The sequence below is a fragment of the Ranitomeya imitator genome, chromosome 1, assembly GCF_032444005.1.
Source record: "Ranitomeya imitator isolate aRanImi1 chromosome 1, aRanImi1.pri, whole genome shotgun sequence".
In the NCBI taxonomy this organism is placed as follows: Eukaryota; Metazoa; Chordata; class Amphibia; order Anura; family Dendrobatidae; genus Ranitomeya; species Ranitomeya imitator.
In genome coordinates this window covers 287,910,303-287,928,575 of record NC_091282.1, presented here as the reverse complement: position 1 = coordinate 287,928,575, position 18,273 = coordinate 287,910,303, and the positions used below count along the sequence as shown (strand labels likewise).

General features: G+C 48.9%; 1 protein-coding gene across 1 annotated transcript in view; it reads left to right on the top strand.

Moving 5' to 3' along the window:
* Positions 1-18,273, top strand: part of DGCR8 (DGCR8 microprocessor complex subunit) — a 125,809-nt gene that overhangs the window by 38,282 nt on the left and 69,254 nt on the right. The window contains exon 7 of the mRNA XM_069756125.1: positions 221-322. Within this exon, the coding sequence (XP_069612226.1) occupies positions 221-322 (102 nt within the window). The remainder of the gene's footprint in view (positions 1-220; positions 323-18,273) is intronic.

The window sequence follows — 18,273 nt, the reverse complement described above, 5'->3', positions numbered from 1 at the left end:
CTCTCATCAAGAATGGCGTGAGAAACACAGTTCTTGATAGTTTTCCTTCCACAGGTTTCCATTTTGCTTTGCTACTGTTGATAGCTGCTGTATTAACCTGTGGATCAGATTTTAAGGCTATAAATCTGTAACTACTGCACAAAGTGTGGATGTTCATGACGGCTGTCATAATTTCTTATACTTTTTTTAAACATTGCTTATCAATGTTTCTTTCTAACAGAGTTTGTCATTAATCCAAATGGAAAGTCGGAAGTTTGCATCCTCCACGAATATATGCAGAGAGTCTTGAAAGTTCGCCCTGTTTACAACTTTTTTGAATGTGGTAAGGAACCATCTCTATATTTTCTAATAAGGATTTATAAACGATTGCAGCTGATCAGAAATTGGTACTGCACTAATACTGTACAACAGATAACTCTGGTCACTGGGACTTCCCTCTGTAGAGGCCTATGAGACTTTTCCATAGAGCTTGACGTTTATAAAGAGACTAGATGGAGGCCCGATGCTATTGCATCGGGAGAGCGGTAATGTCCCGATGGGAGCACTTATACGGCGCTGTTGTTACCTAATGGCATCCTGTGATAATCTAATGACTTTTGCATCAGGGGACTCATGCTTGACGCCTACTCTTATATGCCTTGTTTTTGTCCCAGTGATGTTGCTCTTCAAGAGTCTCATTTACCCTTTGTTGTCTTCGACGTTGTGCCTTTGCTGCTTTCATTGTCATTGGCGTATCTTTTTATGAAGAGCCATGTTGGCATTGATATTTCCTTTTTTTAAAGGGGTTTTCCCATGAACAAAATTGTTTGTGTCTGACCGTGTACCAAACATACCACAGCTCATGGGCAGGGGAGGAAGCAAAAGGCAATACTGACATTACAGCAGGAGATTGCAAAGGATACATTTTGTGAGGTAAAATATATTTTAAAAACAGTCAGTGAAATATTTTACCTCACAAAATGAATCCACTGTAATACCCTGCTGTAATGTCAGTATTATCTTATGCTTTCTCCACTGCCCAGGAGATATGGTATGCTCTGTACACTGTCAAGACACAGTTAATTTTTAAAATGAACTTTCGTTCGTGGGAAAACCCCTTTAATGTGACCGGCTTCCTCTACGCATCTGCCACCTGGATCAGCCCACTGATTCGCATAATTCGCGCAGGCGAAGTAAATCAGACCTCCGCCATCTTTGTGCAGACAGATAGTGGAGGTCACATTAAAACTGTTCATGCACTCCTCCTGTACAAAGATGGCGGCAGTCAGTGTATCATTCGGCTGATCCCGGCGGTGGCATGTTCGCAACGGTGTTCTGCCGGTGGTACCGCATAAGAGGCTGCGTGAGAGTGTGAGAATGTAAATGTAAGTGAGTGTAACAGTGTGTCTGCATACGGCATATACAGTGTGTGGGTGGTGTGACTGTGTTCCACTGGTGGTACTGTGCAATAGGTTGGTACCAGCAGCAGTTTACATACTGAAGACACGGGAACATCATGGAGATCGCCCCTGGAAGCATTTCTGACTCCTAAGGTCACAGCTACGCAGTGAATCATTTTCCTACTGCTGCCCGGTGGGGAGGGTGATCTGGATCCCAGCGGCGGTCAGGATTCCAGCAGAGGCCGGGATCCCAGTGGCGGCCTGGATCCCAGGGGAGGGGACCTTGCGGCGGGGGAGTCCCAGCAGCGGGGGGTCCGGCGATGACTCGCTGGTGGTACTGCGCAAGGGCCTGGTACCACCTGCAGGTGCCATTTTGGAATACCCATCGCTTAGATATTCCAATATGGTGGTCGGCATACTTCCTGTGCGGCGCAGTGGATTTTCGGATTCGAGGAAGTCCAGACGGAAGTGGATGACAAACAATTTAAGGTAATTATATGAATAGAAGTCTTCGGGACTCGTTCTTTTTTTTTCTTTTTCTTTTTTTTTCTTTTTTTTTCATTTAAAACATTACCTCAGAACACAGTGAATTGCTTTGCCTCACAAAAAAAAAATCAGCTGTGATCCCATGCTTTAATGTCTGTATATACTTTTAGGCTATGTGCACATGTATTCTGGTCCACTGCGGATTTTTCCGCAGCGGATTTGATAAATCTGCAGGGCAAAAACGCTGCATTTTTGCTGCAGATTTATCGCGGATTTACTGCGTTTTTTCTGCAGTTTTCACTGCGGCTTTACAACTGCGGTTTTCCATAGGATCAGCTGTAAAACCACTGCGGAATCCGCAGAAAGAAGTGACATGCTGCGGAATGTAAACTGCTGCGTTTCCGCACGTTTTTTTTTCGCAGCATGTGCACAACGTTTTTTGTTTCCCATAGGTTTACATTGTACTGTAAACTCATGGGAAACTGCTGCGGACCTGCAGCGTTTTCCGCATCGTGTGCACATACCCCAACTCTCTTTCCTGTCCAGCAGCTGTGGTATGATCAGACCATTTTCCTGCACGGTCAGACACAGCCATTACACAGTACACAGCAGGGGCACATTTATAAAATTGTCAGCACAGTTACTTTTTTAACACACCTAATTGTGGACCATATTTTTATTCCAAGATCTACTGATTAAAATGAACTTCGTTCTTGGGTAAACCCCTTTAATTTCTGAATAACGTCTGTGGTGTCAAAATGCCCCTACACTGGATATGTAACTTGAGCATGAAGTCTTCAAAATGGGGTAAACTCCCAGGGGATTTCCACTGTAATACTACTTCAGGCAAAAGTAATAATTCTCCTGAACATTCCAGCAAATTATTTGCTCCTAAACGGTTTCTTCCCCATCTGAGCTCTTTTATATTTTAATGGAACAAGTTTAACCCCTTTTATGACTTTGGCGGTATCCATATGTCCAGGTCGCCTGGTACTTAGCTGATGCGCTCCTGGCACTTTAATCGTAATCGATCGCAGCATTTAGAGAGCAGGCAGAGGGAAGAAGCCCCCTCTGCCATTAGATTGGCGCCTCCACGACGTCATCGCCGGGGTCCGATCATTATCGTGATTGTGTCGTCATGGATCATGCTCAGTGCATGATCTAACAAGTTTGTACAGTACAGACCAAATGTTTGGACACACCTTCTCATTTAAAGATTTTTCTGTATTTTCATGACTATGAAAATTGTAAATTCACACTGAAGGCATCAAAACTGTGAATTAACACATGTGGAATTATATACTTAACAAAAAAGTGTGAAACAACTGAAAATATGTCTTATATTCTAGGTTCTTCAAAGTAGCCACCTTTTGCTCTGATGACTGCTTTGCACACTCTTGGCATTCTCTTGATGAGCTTCAAGAGGTAGCCACCGGAAATGGTTTTCACTTCACAGGTGTGCCCTGTCAGGTTTAATAAGTGGGATTTCTTGCCTTATATATGGGGTTGGGACCATCACTTGTGTTGTGCATAAGTCTGGTGGATACAGAGCTGATAGTCCTACTGAATAGACTGTTAAAATTTGTATTATGGCAAGAAAAAAGCAGCTAAGTAAAGAAAAACGAGTGGCCATCATTGCTTTAAGAAATGAAGGTCAGTCAGTCCGAAAAATTGGGCAAACTTTGAAAGTGTCCCCAAGTGCAGTGGCAAAAACCATCAAGCACTACATAGAAACTGGCTTACATGAGGACCGCCCCAGGAAAGGAAGACCAAGAGTCACCTCTGCTTCTGAGGATAAGTTTCTCCGAGTCACCAGCCTCAGAAATCGCAGGTTAACTGCAGCTCAGATTAGAGACCAGGTCAATGCCACACAGAGTTCTAGCAGCAAACACATCTCTACAACAACTGTTAAGAGGAGACTTTGTGCAGCAGGCCTTCATGGTAAAATAGCTGCTAGGAAACTACTGCTAAGGACCGACAACAAGCAGAAGAGACTTGTTTAGGCTAAAGAACACAAGGAATAGACATTAGAATAGTGGAAATCTGTGCTTTGGTCTGATGAGTCCAAATTTGAGATCTTTGGATCCAACCACCGTGTCTTTGTGCAAAGCAGAAAAGGTGAACGGATGGACTCTACATGCCTTGTTCCCACCATGAAGCATGGAGGAGGAGGTGTGGGGGTGCTTTGCTGTTGACACTGTTGGGGATTTATTCAAAATTGAAGGCATACTGAACCGGCATGGCTACCACAGCATCTTGCAGCGGCATGCTTTTCCATCTGGTTGGCGTTTAGTTGGACCATCATTTATTTTTCAACAGGACAATGACACCAAACACAGGCTGTGTAAGGGCTATTTGACCAGGAAGGAGAGTGATGGGGTGCTACGCCAGATGACCTGGCCTCCACTGTCACCAGACCTGAACCCAATCGAGATGGTTTGGGGTGAGCTGGACCGCAGAGTGAAGGCAAAAAGGCCAACAAGTGCTAAGCATCTCTGGGAACTCCTTCAAGATTATTGGAAGACCATTTCCGATGACTACCTCTTAAAGCTCATCAAGAGAATGCCAAGAGTGTGCAAAGCAGTCATCAAAGCAAAAGGTGGCTACTTTGAAGAACCTAGAATATAAGACATATTTTCAGTTGTTTCACACTTTTTTGTTAAGTATATAATTCCACATGTGTTAATTCATAGTTTTGATGCCTTCAGTGTGAATTTACAATTTTCATAGTCACGAAAATACAGAAAAATGAGAATGTCACGGATCCCTTCTCCGTGGTGTCACTAATTCATCATGTGCCCGCTCTCAGCACGAGACGTAGATTAACCCTTGCAGGTACAACCCATCTCCCCACTCAGTCCTGCATTCAACCTCTGTCCTATGCTGTAATGGGAGCATAAATCACACACCAACCCAGGCTACACACCCGCTTATACACGCTGCCACCACTCACCGAATACACGGGCGATGAGTCCCGGAACTATTAATACTAATAATATCTACCACTCATAAGGCTCACACACCTTAGGCTATGGATTCTTTAAGAACATTCAAGGTTCAACTTGTTAAAGTTTTATTATTTAATACAAAAAAGGTTCAGTGCTTACAGTAAGAAAAAGGTATAAAAATATGATAATAAAGACATACAACTTATGCAAAACCGTATAAAAATAAACAGGAGAAACTTACAGAAATCCTCTAACTGGTAGTTTGCTTTCTGCTCCCTGAGAGGGGGGGGGGGGGGGGGGGAGGGGTGAATGGAGTTGGTGGAACACATCAGCGTCTCTACTCTCACATGTGAACACGTGTCTCTGTATACATGTCTAATTTATAACTTTGGTCTGGAGATCAGGTTTCTAGAACAGCCCCTCAAGTTAATATCATAATTGCTTGGTTTTTGATTGGACCACGCCCGCGCCCCCCAATGAATATATTATTTTCTCTTGAGATCCTGTGTGTAACAGCTATCAGGCCGTAATTAAAATCTCTCTTCCAAGAGCTAGGAGGTGCAAAATGTTACCTTTTTTTTTGGCTACCAGCAGGACCCCCTGGTGAAATTGGAGACAGAAGTCTACTTGTCCCAGGAAAATACATATTGACACCTGGATGCGACATGCAGCTTTTCAAGACAGATGTTGAGAAATAGTTGGTCAACTTTTAACCGTTATAACTTACTAACAAAAAAAAAAAGTTTCAGAAATTGAGCTGATGTAAAGTAGACATGTGGGAAATGTTATTTATTAACTATTTCAGTCATATTGAACAAATTTTACCAGTATCATGAAGTACAATGTCACAAAAAATAAATCTCAATCAGTGGGATCCTTTGAAACGTTCCAGAGTCATTACCACATGAAAGGACACTGATCAGAATTGTAAAATTTGGCCCGGTCATGAAGGTGCAAACATTCTTGTTGGGGTAAAAAGGTTAGCGCAGAAGTGGGCAAAGTGCGGCCCGCAGTCCATGTCTGACCCTCTGGCTGTTTCAGTAAGGCTTGCGTACCGAGGCAGTTGAGGGGCTGGAAAACGGAGGCCCGCAGCGTGCCTGCTCACCATATCCATCTGTTCTATCTTCATTGGTGGAGGAGGGACCTCAGGTCACTTCGTCCACCAATCAGCGTGTGAAACAGCTGACCCAATGATGTAATTTCATCGCGTCAGCTGTGTACTGTGGAGAGTCAAAGCAACAGAGACATGAAGAAGCAGAGCGCCGGGGGGACGGGACCGAGGCGAGTATGTGGTGTTATTCTTTTCATGTGTATGGGCTGTTTGGGTGCACATGGGGAGGCTATGGGGGTATCATGCTGCACCTGAGGAGGCTATGAGGGTGTCACCCAGGACATGGGGAGGCTGTGGGGGGCCTCACCCAGGATATTTGCTTAACCTGTAGGTTAATAGTGCTACTAAGCCACCCAGCGCCTGCATATAGCTGAACTCTGTGGGGAGAAAATTAACTTTATTCTCCCCTGTGGCATTCGGAGGCCCTGACAGACAGCCGGCCCCAATGCAGAACCAGTGTCAATCAGGGCCACGGACTTGGTTACAGCCACCACTTTTTGTACTCGGGGACTGTGACTGAAACTGAATACTCCTTCCCCCTTGACTGAAACTGAATACTGTTGGGAGGAATAAAGTTCTTTACTCTGTCGCCTCATTGGGGGACACAGGACCATGGGTGTTATGCTGCTGTCCACTAGGAGGTGACACTATGCATAATCTGAAAAAGATTAACCGTAGCTCCTCCTCTGCAGTATACACCCCTGGATGGCGTCAGCCTTCTCCGGTTTTTGCTTAGTGTCGCATAGGAGGCACACCTAAAAATTTTTCCTCCGTTTTTTTCCGACGGATTACAGATGAAAAGTGGGTCTCCTGTGAGACTCCCGGCATGGCTCCTTCCTCGGCCCCCTATTGCGGGGTGCCCGGTTGAATTCGAGACGGCTATTCCCCATGTCGCTCCTTCCCCAGTCCCTCGGGTGCTGGTTCGAAGTCGAGACTCCCCCTCCTTCCCCAATTCCTTTAGGTTTTTGGGTCGAGGCGAGGATAAAGCCCCCTGAAGGTGACAGCAGCAACCTCCCTAACCTAATCCCCCTCTGGGGGCATTAGGTTGAGATGCCTCAGGTAGGGCCTGTACAGGCAGCACTCTGCAGCTCCCAGCAATGGGCCAGCACACTGTTTCTGCATCCAGGGACCCCAGCCCAGCTACGGGCTCCTGTCGGGGCCGAGGGGAGTGCAGGCAGCCATGGCACAATAGAGACACAGGGTGCGCCCTGTCTCTGCGGCAGCACCAGCTGTATACTGCCTCAGGGGGGCCCCTCACAGGGCCCCTCTTCCGCTTATAGCCCCACCGCTATTCTGCTTTTAAATCCGGGGGTCTGGTTCAGATCCGACCCCCTCCCGGACTTTCACGCTGGCCTGGAGCTTTTCTGGGCATCAGGCATCTAATTTAGGCCGCGGCTTCGACCTAGCTGAAGCCGCCGCCTCCTCTCTGCCCCCGGCCTGCCCCCCGGATGACAAATATGACACTCAACAGTATCATAGAGGGGGCGGATCGTGACAGGGCGCGTTTTTGTACAGCTTTGCCGCCTTTTTTCTCAGCTCTCCGCCCACTTCTCCCCCTTTTTCTTCTCAGCGGCCATTTCTACTGCAGCAAGGATTAACCCTGCATTTCCCGGTCAGCAGGACCAGGCCAGCCAGTCTCCGGGGGGCCCAGGACTGTGGTTCTTTGGCGCTGGACCTAGGGGCAAACTGGTGGGGTAAGATCACAGCTGGGTTGTTTTACTCGGCTGTGAATCCATATTCCCTATAAGGCTCCCCTATAGGTTCCTCTGCATAGCCACCCCTGTAGGGTTCTCTGCATAGCCAGCCCTTCTGCACTCTGTGCACTATGCCGGGCTCAAGGTCCAAGAGAACCAGGCTGGACTGCTGTTATGCATTCTGCACAGCCTGCAGGACCGCTCTCCCCAGTGGCAGCACGTACCCGCACTGCCAGGACTGCACTCAGACTGTGTCAGAGCCCCAAGAAGCCCCTGCCAATGCTTCGGTGTCTAATGCCACGCCGGAATGGGTCACTCAGATGTCGCAATCTATGACACAGTGTATAGATAACCTAACCTCCACATTGTTTCAGGCTCTGCAGAGTCATGCCTCGGCTATGACCGTTACCCAGCAAAGGGGGAGCTTGACTCAGGGACAGGACGACCCTGGCACATCCACGTCTAGGTCAGGACACAAGCGGACCCATAGGTCAAGTCCATCTGCATCATCCCATAGCACACTGTCATCCCCTTCTAGGGAGAGACAGTAGTTCCACATCATCTAGACTGTCCCCTTCCAGGGGCAGACAATGCAGATCTCCGCAATCCCCGACCAGAGAAGGCCTCCGCCCCAGCTCACCCAGCAGGGGACGCCTCAGTGATACACTGGATTCGGAAGGTATCGGTGACTCCGACTCAGACAAGGAAACGGAGGGGTCCCTGATCCCAATCTCCCCTAGCAATACAGTGCTAGTTGAGGACTTAATTTCTTCCATCCATCGGGTGCTGGACATTTCTGATCCACCACCAGAGGCCCCAGAACACAAGATTTCCTTTGAAGGACCTCTGAAGCCGCCTAAGGTTTTCTCTAACCACCCAGAGTTTAAGGCGATCCTTTAAAAAGCAGCTCTCACAGCCTGAGAAAAAATTCGCTAATCGCAAATATATGGAGTCGAGGTACCCCTTACCGCAGAAGGATACCAAGGAATGGACAGTCTCACCCGAAGTGGACCCCCCAGTCTCTAGACTAGCAGCACAGACCCTCCTTTCACTGCCAGATTGCTCAACCCTCAGGGACGCAGCAGACCGGCATGTAGAATGCATGGCTCGTTCAATTTTCGAGGCTGCAGGGGCATCCCTGGCTCCCGCGTTCGCTTCAGTTTGGGCTGCCAAAGCCATTCTGGCCTGGGCCAAAAATTTACAAGCTGGCCTCCAAGCACCCGCTCCGGAGCCGTTGGACCAAACGGTTCAAATAGCAGTCGTAGCAGATTACATGCTTCATGCAGCTCTGGAGTCAGCAAGGGGTGTAGCAGGGATAGCATCAAGCACCATCACAATTCGGGGTATCCTCTGGCTGCAGGAATGGAAAGCGGACGCAGCCTCAAAGAAGTCCCTCACGCACCTCCCCTACCTCAGTGGGCGACTTTTCAGTGAACAGTTGGACACGATGATATCCAACGCCACCGGGGGTAATAGTACCTCTCTTCCCCAACTGAAACCTAAACGCACTTGCAAGAAGTGTAACCAAACTTGATTCCAATCCTTTCGGAACTCCTCGGGCTGGTCCGTCTCGCGTCCAGCATAAAATCTTAACTGTTCCCCACGCAGGGACAACTCGCGATCGACGCAACGGTCAGACAAGACCTGGCAGTCAAAAGAAGGCCAGTCTAAGCCCAGAGGAGGAAAATCTCAGACTTTCTCCTCATCATGACTCACGACTCCGGAAGACACCACACCCGTAGGCGGCCGACTTTTGCTCTTTCATCAAGTCTGGCTGCCTATTACAGAAGACAGGTGGGTCAGGAAACTAGTGTCTTCCGGATACAAGATAGAGTTCACCTCCAACCCACCGGACTGATTCTTCTTCTCTGTTCCCCCAAAACCACCAGCCAAGGCTCGTGCCTTCCGAGAAGCGGTCTCCTTGCTTTTTCAAGCAGGAGTCATAGTACCGGTACCCACGGCTGAGCGCTTCCGAGGGTTCTACTCCAATCTATTCGTAGTCCCCAAGAAGGGAGGCAGCGTGCGGCCCATACAGGACCTAAAACAACTGAACAAATATTTACGGGTCCGTCACTTCCGCATGGAGTCCTTTCGGTCCATCATTGTGTCCATGGAGAAGGGAGAATATCTCGCCTCCATAGACCTACAAGAGGCATACCTGCATATACGGATTGCACCTGCCCATCAGATTTCTCAGGTTCGCAATCGACCAGGACCACTACCAGTTTTTGGCTCTCCTGTTCGGACTTGCCACGGCTCCCAGAGTGTTCACCGAAGTCATGGCAGCCACCATGGACGTCCTGCACTCCAGAGGCATAGTAGTCGTTCCATACCTGGACGATCTACTCATCAAGGCTCCCACTTTCAAGGACTGCAAGCTCAGTGTCTCAATCACAATCGACACTCTGAGTCGCATGGGCTGGTTAGTCAACCTACAGACGTCATCACCAACCCCGAGTCAGTCTCTGACCTTCCTGGGAATGCTATTCAACACCTCCAGGGGTCTAGTGCTCCTTCCCAGGGACAAGGCACTGGCTCTCCGCCTAGGAGTTTGCACCCTCCTCCGCAAACCCCCTCGATCTTTCCGGTTTGCCATGAGAGTCCTCGGCAGGATGGGGCAGCAATAGAAGCGATCCCATTTGCCCAGTTTCCCCTCAGGCCTCTCCAACTAGCCATCCTCAAGTCCTGGGACAAGAACCCTTTCTCTCTCGACAGGGAGTTCCGGCTAACGTCGTCAACCAGGAGGTCCCTGCACTGGTGGCTCAAGCCAACCTCCCTTTTAAAGGGGAAATCCTTTCTCACAGGTCAATGGAAGGTTTTGACCACCGATGCGAGTCTGACGGGTTGGGGTGCAGTGCACCTACACCACAGGGCAAGTGGTCCCCAGTGGAAGCGATCATGCCCATCAACATCCTGGAAATTAGTGCCATCCTCCTGGCATTGAGGGCCTTCCATCACTTACTGGCAGCCTCTCACATCAGAGTACAGTCGGACAATGCCACGTCTGTGGCATATGTGAATCACCAAGGGGGGACCCGCAGTACCCAGGTGATGCGAGAAGTGTCACACATACTCCACTGGGTGGAGGACACAGGGTCGGTTCTCTCGGCGGTCCACATTCCAGGTGTGGACAACTGTGGAATTAGACTTCCTCAGGCGAAAGGAATAGACTCGGGAGAGTGGTCTCTCCATCCCAAAATTTTTCGCCAGATCTGCCATCGCTGGGGTCCCCGGATGTGGACCTAATGGCATCCCACTTCAATGCCAAGGTCTCCAACTTCATGGCCATAGCTCACGATCCGCGGTCGCTCAGAGCAGATGCTCTGGTTCAGGACTGGACCCAGTTCCAGCTTCTGTACATTTCTCCACCTCTCCCCCTGATATCCAGAGTGGTGAGGAAGATCAATCAAGAGGGAGTTCCAACCATCCTAATTGCACCGGACTGGCCCAGACGTACATGGTACGTCTATATTGTACAACTTACAGCAGACGCCCCCTGGCGCCTCCCCGACCGCCTGGATCTTCTATCACAAGGCCCCGTTCTACCACCAGAACTCAGGGGCCCTCAACTTGACGGCCTGGCCCTTGAAACTTGGGTTCTAACCCAGGTAGGGCTCTCGCCGGACGTCATTAGGACCATGATCAGGGCACGGAAGCCAGCCTCTGCCAATATTTATTACCGTACCTGGAAAGCTTTCTTTACCTGGTGCGAATCTCGTGGCCAGACCCCATTCCCTTATTTTCTCCCCAAAGTATTTGGTTTTCTCCAATCGGGTTTGGAGGCCAGGCTGTCCCTGGGCTCACTTAAGAGCCAAGTGTCAGCCCTCTCAGTGCTTTTTCAAAGGCGCATTGCTACCAAGCCGCAAGTAAGGACTTTTCTTCAGGAAGTTTCCCGATTGGTTCCCCCCTACAGACGACCACTAGAAACGTGGGACCTCAACCTGGTCCTGACAGCATTGCAGGAACCACCCTTCAAACCCCTTAAGGAAGTCCCGCTCTGCTTTCTTTCCCAGAAGGTGGTTTTCCTGGTGGCAATCACATCGCTACGCAGGGTGTCTGAACTGACAGCACTCTCCTGCAGACGGCCCTTCCTGGCTTTTCACCAGGACATGGTAGTTCTCTGTACGGTCCCATCCTTCCTTCCGAATCTTGTGTCAAACTTCCACCTCAATGAGGAAATTTCACTGCCATCCCTTTGACCGGTCCCGGTTCATAGAGTGGAGAAGACTCTGCATACGCTTGACCTTGTCAGGGCATTGCGTATATATGTGTCTAGGACTGCATCCTTCCGGAGGTCTGATTCTCTTTTCTTTCTTCCGGAAGGCGGCCGCAAGGGTCTACCAGCTTCCAAAGCTACCCTTGCCAGGTGGATTAAATCCACTATACAAGAGGCCTACCGCCTTAATAATTCTCCTCTTCCAGACGGTATTACGGCACACTCTACACGGGCGGTAGGGGCCTCCTGGTCCATTCGGCACCAGGCTTCGGCACAACAACTGTGTAATGCGGCCACTTGGACTAGCCTACACACATTTACTAAACACTACAGGGTTCATACCCAGTCCTCAGCGGACGCGAGCCTGGATAGATGTGTTCTGGAGGCGGGAGTGCCCCAAGTGTAGGGGCCTGTCTGCACAATATTCGTCCATTGCTTTCCACCCAGGGTCTGCTTTGGGACGTCCCATGTTCCTGTGTCCCCCAATGAGGCGACAGAGTAAAAGAGATTTTTGTGTACTCACCGTAAAATCTTTCTTTTAGCCTCTAATTGGGGGACACCGCTCCCAACCTGTTGCCCTTTCCGGGCCTTTGTTACTGTTGAGTTCTCATATTCTTTTCTTGAGCTCGTACATAGTTGCCTTCTTATAGACATGGTTATGTTGTTCATGTTACGTTCCTCCTACTGCTTTTGCACAAAACTGGAGAAGGCTGACGCCGTCCAGGGGTGTATACTGCAGAGGAAGAGCCACGGTTAATCTTTTTCAGATTATGCATAGTGCCGCCTCCTAGTGGACAGCAGCATAACACCCATGGTTCTGTGTCCCCCAATTAGAGGCTAAGAGAAAGATTTTATGGTGAGTACACAAAAATCTCCTTTTTCTCCCCACAGCGTTCGACTATGTGCGGGTGCCAGGCAGGTTAGTAACACTATTAATAGCATTTTTTGATCACCGGTCCTCTTAAACAAATCATTCTCATTTTGTCTAGAAAAGTAATCTTTTCTAGAATTAAGAAGACTGATCATTTTAACACTGGCATAAACCTGTCCTGGAATGTGTATAGGACAGGTGTCTGTGCGGTAGAATCTCTGCTGCTGTGACCTGAGAAGCTATACCACATATTGTCCAGCTATCTCCAGGTTACAGCAGCCGCTTTACATTCAGGCTGGGCCTACACAGAAACTGGCTGAGACACTCATCTCATGGCTACAGATCGCTATGTTTTGCTGCTACATCACCGCACTTTACAGGTGAATTGGGTCGCATAGAGACTCTTAGAGTACTGTGTCAAGGAAATTGCAAAAAAAGTTACACTTATTATGAGCAGCATGCAGCAGTCCCCTAAGGGTCGCACCACGTCCCCACTCAACTGTATTTTTGGTCACACAACCTGCGTTGCAGCTATAGTCGCCGTGTATCGCCAGCCTCCGAAAGATGGTGGACCGCACCTCACAACCCCTGGAAGCCTAAATTGTAGCTGTAAATTTTCCAGGCTCCTTTACATTAGGATATATTTCAAAGTCCTCCTTCATTTCTGAGCTTGTCAAGATTTAAAAGGAAACTGTCAGCATTCATGCTATCCAATCCACACAATTGCAGCCAGGTATGTTTTTCTCTGAAACCCACAAGCATTTCAGAGAAGACATAGTTTAATGATCCAGCCAGGAACCATAAGGAGAAAAAAAAACTAGTCCAGTATTTGCTACCCCTTGGCGGCTTCTCCCAATCGCCACATTTTTAATGATAGACCGGTCTTTCCCCTTGTTACACCAAAGGGGACAGACCTGTTAACCATCCAGAGCAGTGCAGGGAGAAGTTGGCTGGGGGCCGCACCAGGATTACTCTCGCCTGCTCCTATGGTCCTTGACTGACATTTTAAACTGTGTTCTCTGAAACTGCAGCATTTCAGAGAAAAACATACCTGGCTACCATCATACAGCCAGCCTCTGATTAATGTGGCTTAGACAGCATGAATTGACTGACATGACAGGTTAGTTATAGGTGTTGTCGCAGGTCTCGACCTGTTCTCTGATGAGTCCACCTTAGAGATGACGTTGCGGCCCGAGAGAGACAAGACACAGTACACCAGGCATGTATCTGAAGTATCTCTAGTTTATTGAGCTTACACAGACTTTTTATCCATACTTATGTTGTAAGCGGATTCACCATATATGGGCTAAGCATCGGAGAGTTTACCCCTTGTCTCCCTGTGTTTTCGCAATCATATTTTTCTACACAGAACATTATTCGTTATTTACCAAGGACATTTCATCCCCCATGCCCTGCTACAATCAGCAGTAACAGCTGCATAAAGAATAGTGAATAACAACTTGTTTCCCTCAACTTTAGTAACCCTTGCATAAAATGGAAGGAAGCAAGATAAAATGGATCCTGCTATAACATAGGAGCAAAAAAATACAAATTTGGCCAACATTTGTCATTATCATTAACTAAAATGTCATGAAAATACACATCCAAATCATTTTTGATAAGTAGAAACATTCTAAAGTTATTACCATTGTGAGGGTTTGACTCACTCCGCTGCTTCCCTAGGTGGACACAGGAACGCTTCTTGTGGTAAATCATCTGCTGGTTTGTTGTGGAACAATATAAACTGTAGCAGGGGTCAGCAAAGTAAACAGTCTTTCTGGCATAATGGCAAAAGAAAGCAAGTCCACTTGTCTGAGGGATTCGCCCTTTCAGACCACCATGTGTTTTCAGCTTCACCTGGAGCCACAGTTAATAGCAGTGTTTCCCAAACTCCAGTCCTCACGGACCCCAACAGGGCATGTTTTCTGGATTTCCATAGTGCTGCACAAGTGTGAGAACTCCTGATACTTCCATCACCTGTGCAATACTAAGGAAATGAAAACATGACCTGTTGGGGTCCGGGAGGAATGGAGTTTGGGAAACACTGGTTTAGAGTCTTTCCTCTCCAAAAACAACATACAGACTGCCTATCAAGGCCCAAAATTTTATCCTAGACCATGTGACTGATCACATGACTGACATCACACACTTCCTGCTAGCACACGGCTGTGCCGACTCTGTAGGTGGAGATATGGAGGACATCTTCCCACCCACTCTATAGATGTCCACCTAAAACCAGCCAATGTATGCAACTTTAAGTAAACCCTCACAGCACGTAGTGTGCTGGAGGAAAATATTCTGGTTTTACATCACTGACGCCATTACGGGCAGTGACGCATATGTCCCCTCATATACTGTGCCAGTGATCCTGTCACAACCTATGACATTATGCATCAGATATTAATAAGGGGCTGTGTCCACCAGGTAAAATCTGTCTGTCTTTCTTCACATTTAATAACTACAGTGATTTTATGACCTCCTGCTTGCAGGACATGTTCCTTCTCAATATCTTGGCTGTGGCAAATGTTCATTTAGTTTTATGCTATAAGCAGCGATGTGGAGTCCAGCATAAGTCACAAACCTTAGTCTGCTGGATTTCAGCTTTGTGCATTGTAAGTCCAAAGACTGTTTACCACCATAATGAGTATGACATGTTTGCTTAGTTTTACTTCTCCAATGAGTGTTCTTGAAGAGAACCTGTCATCAGGATTTTACACCCCATACCAATAACATGTGTGTGTGTATATATATATATATATATATATATATATATATATATATATATATATATATATATATATATATATATATATATATATATATATATATAAAGGCGCTTTCATTCTGATTAAATCCTTACTTTTCTTGTAGAAATCCATTTTGCTGTGTTAGGAAAATCCATAGATGTAACTCATTAGCATACATTTTCAAGTGCAGTGGGTGGGGCCTGCACTTGCCGCTCTTCTGCCTGTTCTCCACCTGCCTCCTTTCTATAGGTCCTTTATGCATTTTTAACTCATTGGCATACAATTTCATCTATAGATTTCTCTAAAACAGCAATACAGATTTCTTTATCGCCTCTCATTGGGGGACACCGGAACCATAGGTGTATGCTGCTGCCACTAGGAGGCTGACACTATGCAAATAGCTCCTCCTCTGCAGTGTACACCCCACCGACTGGCATTATACTCTTCAGTTTAGCTTGGTGTCAGTAGGAGGTGGACACGGGTCTTTCTTTAGACCCTTATCTACCTCAATGTGCGTCGTTTTTCTTTCAGGTTTCCGAAAGGGATACAGGGTGAACAGTCACACCTGTAGTCCCACATTATGGACTATGAGTACGGTGTGTACTGCCACCCCGTATCCTCATAGATCCCTCTCCAGGATCAAGAGCCTAGCACACAAGCGTGCTTAGAAGTCCGGTCCTGGGTCCATCCCCCACCCACTCGCCCACCAGAGCCTGTCGGTTGCGGAGACGAGGACGTCCATCAGCTCCCTGGATGTCTCATTCCCTTTTAAGATTAGTACCAGCGTGGGATGTTTGAGGTAAGTATTTCCCATCCCAGATATTTCAAGGAGGGTGTCTCACTAGGGGCTCCCAGATACCTGGTTGTCGCTTGCACAGATTGCCGCAGCACGACCCGGGTTTACAAATTTATTGCACAGAGGCGCGTTTCTTCTGGCTGTGGATCCTCTCCTGTCTGCCTTCTATCGGACGCGGGGCCCCTACAGGCTGCAGCGCCGTTTTCCTACCCGGCGCCGCGGTTCCACCTTCTCCACGTGAGAGAGAGCCATCGCTGTGATACAGCCTTCACAGACTGCCATGCGCTTCTCTCCGCGGCGCACTGCCTCGGCACCGCGGTTTTCATGGGGCACACCAGCGCTGCAGCCCTGACAGGCTGGCGCACCGCTTCTCCCTGCGGCGCACTGCTCTGGCGCCGCAGGGGGTTTTCACTGCGGCGCTCTTCAGCGGCACAGCCTGGTAGGCTGCTGTGCCGCCTGTATCTCTTGCGGCGCACTATTCCGGCGCCGCGGCTCCTTCCTCGGCCACCGGCTCCTAATTTAGGCCCCAGCTTCGGCTGGGGCCTACTTCCGTTTTCGCACTCCCCCACTTCCGCTTCAACGGGCGGGCTTTTTAACGCCCGACATACTATCCGGCGCCTCTGTGTCTGACTCCGCCCCCTTCCTCCAGCACCGCTTCTCAGGAGCAGGAGGTCACGCAGCGCGCCCTGCACTTTCGCCACCGCACTCTTCTGTGGGCACAGCACACGATCTGCGCAGACTACAGCACCTCAGGGCAGGAGTTCGACCTTTTCATCGGAGACCCACTGCAAGCCAGACATCTTCCAGGACCTGGTCCGTGAGTAGCTGCACTGCAGACTGAGACCCCCTCTGCCCCACTGTCCCCTAACCCGCTGGCATTTTCTTCAGGGACCTCTCAAAATGTCTAACTCTAAAGGGGGCCGCTCTCGTCCCCCTACTTCTTCATCTTCTGCCTTAGTCAAGTACTTTGCATGTTCGTCCTGTAATAGCAAACTTCCCTCAGGTCAGTCCTCTCCGCTATGTCAGTCCTGCAGCAACCCGATTGGTCCCACCGCCCAGGATCCCCCGGCCGGTCCGCCCGAGAGTGATACCCCCATCCCAGGCTGGGCTTCCTCTCTGTCACAATCGGTGGCCGATCTAACTCGGGTGTCTCAAATCCTGGTGTCCGTGCTGGATCGGTTACCCCTGCAGACCCCTGCAGTGGCCAGCGGGTTGCAGGAGCCTCCTCCCGAGCCCTCTCTGATAAGCCACAAAAGGTCCAGACAGGAACGTCGGTCTGAGTCCTCTTCTCGCTCCATCTCGCCACACGGCCCTCCTCTGCGGTCGGCGTCCCCCGATCCTCCTCCCCTGAGTCAGGCGAGGCATTCTCTGATGTACCCTCGGAGGATATTTCGGAGCTGGATTCTAACCAAATCGCCACCATGAGGGATATGGTCCAGAATATCATTGGAGCCATAAACCAAACCTGTGGCATCAAGGATACCTCTACGGAACCCGCAGATCAGGCGGTTTCGTTTAGACGGGCTAAACCACCTTCCAAGTTTTTTGCTCCTCACCCTGAATTCGAGTAAATCATGTCCAGAGAGAGAGAACCCGACCAGACGTTTTCAGAGGTGAAAACGCCTGGGGGTGTTATATATCCCTTTTCTCCAGAACTTACCGCCAATTGGACGGTCTCTCCCTCGGTGGATCCCCCTGTTTCCAGGCTGTCCACCAACACGGTGCTTCCACTGTCCAGCGGAGCATCTCTGAAGGATTCTAACGATAGTTATAGAATCCTTTGCGAAGTCAGCCTTTGAAGTGGCTGCAGCTGCTCTATGCCCAGCTTATGCTTCCACTTGGATTTCAAAATCCATTTCCAAATGGGCCAAAGATCTCCGCCGAGATATCCTGGATGGAGCACCTCCTGTGCAACTGGCGGAGCTTGCCAACCAGATTTCCCACGCTGGTGAATACCTGGCCTCCGCCTCCCTGGATGCTGCGTCTTGTGCGGCTCAGGCGTCCAGCAATGCTGTTGCCATCCGC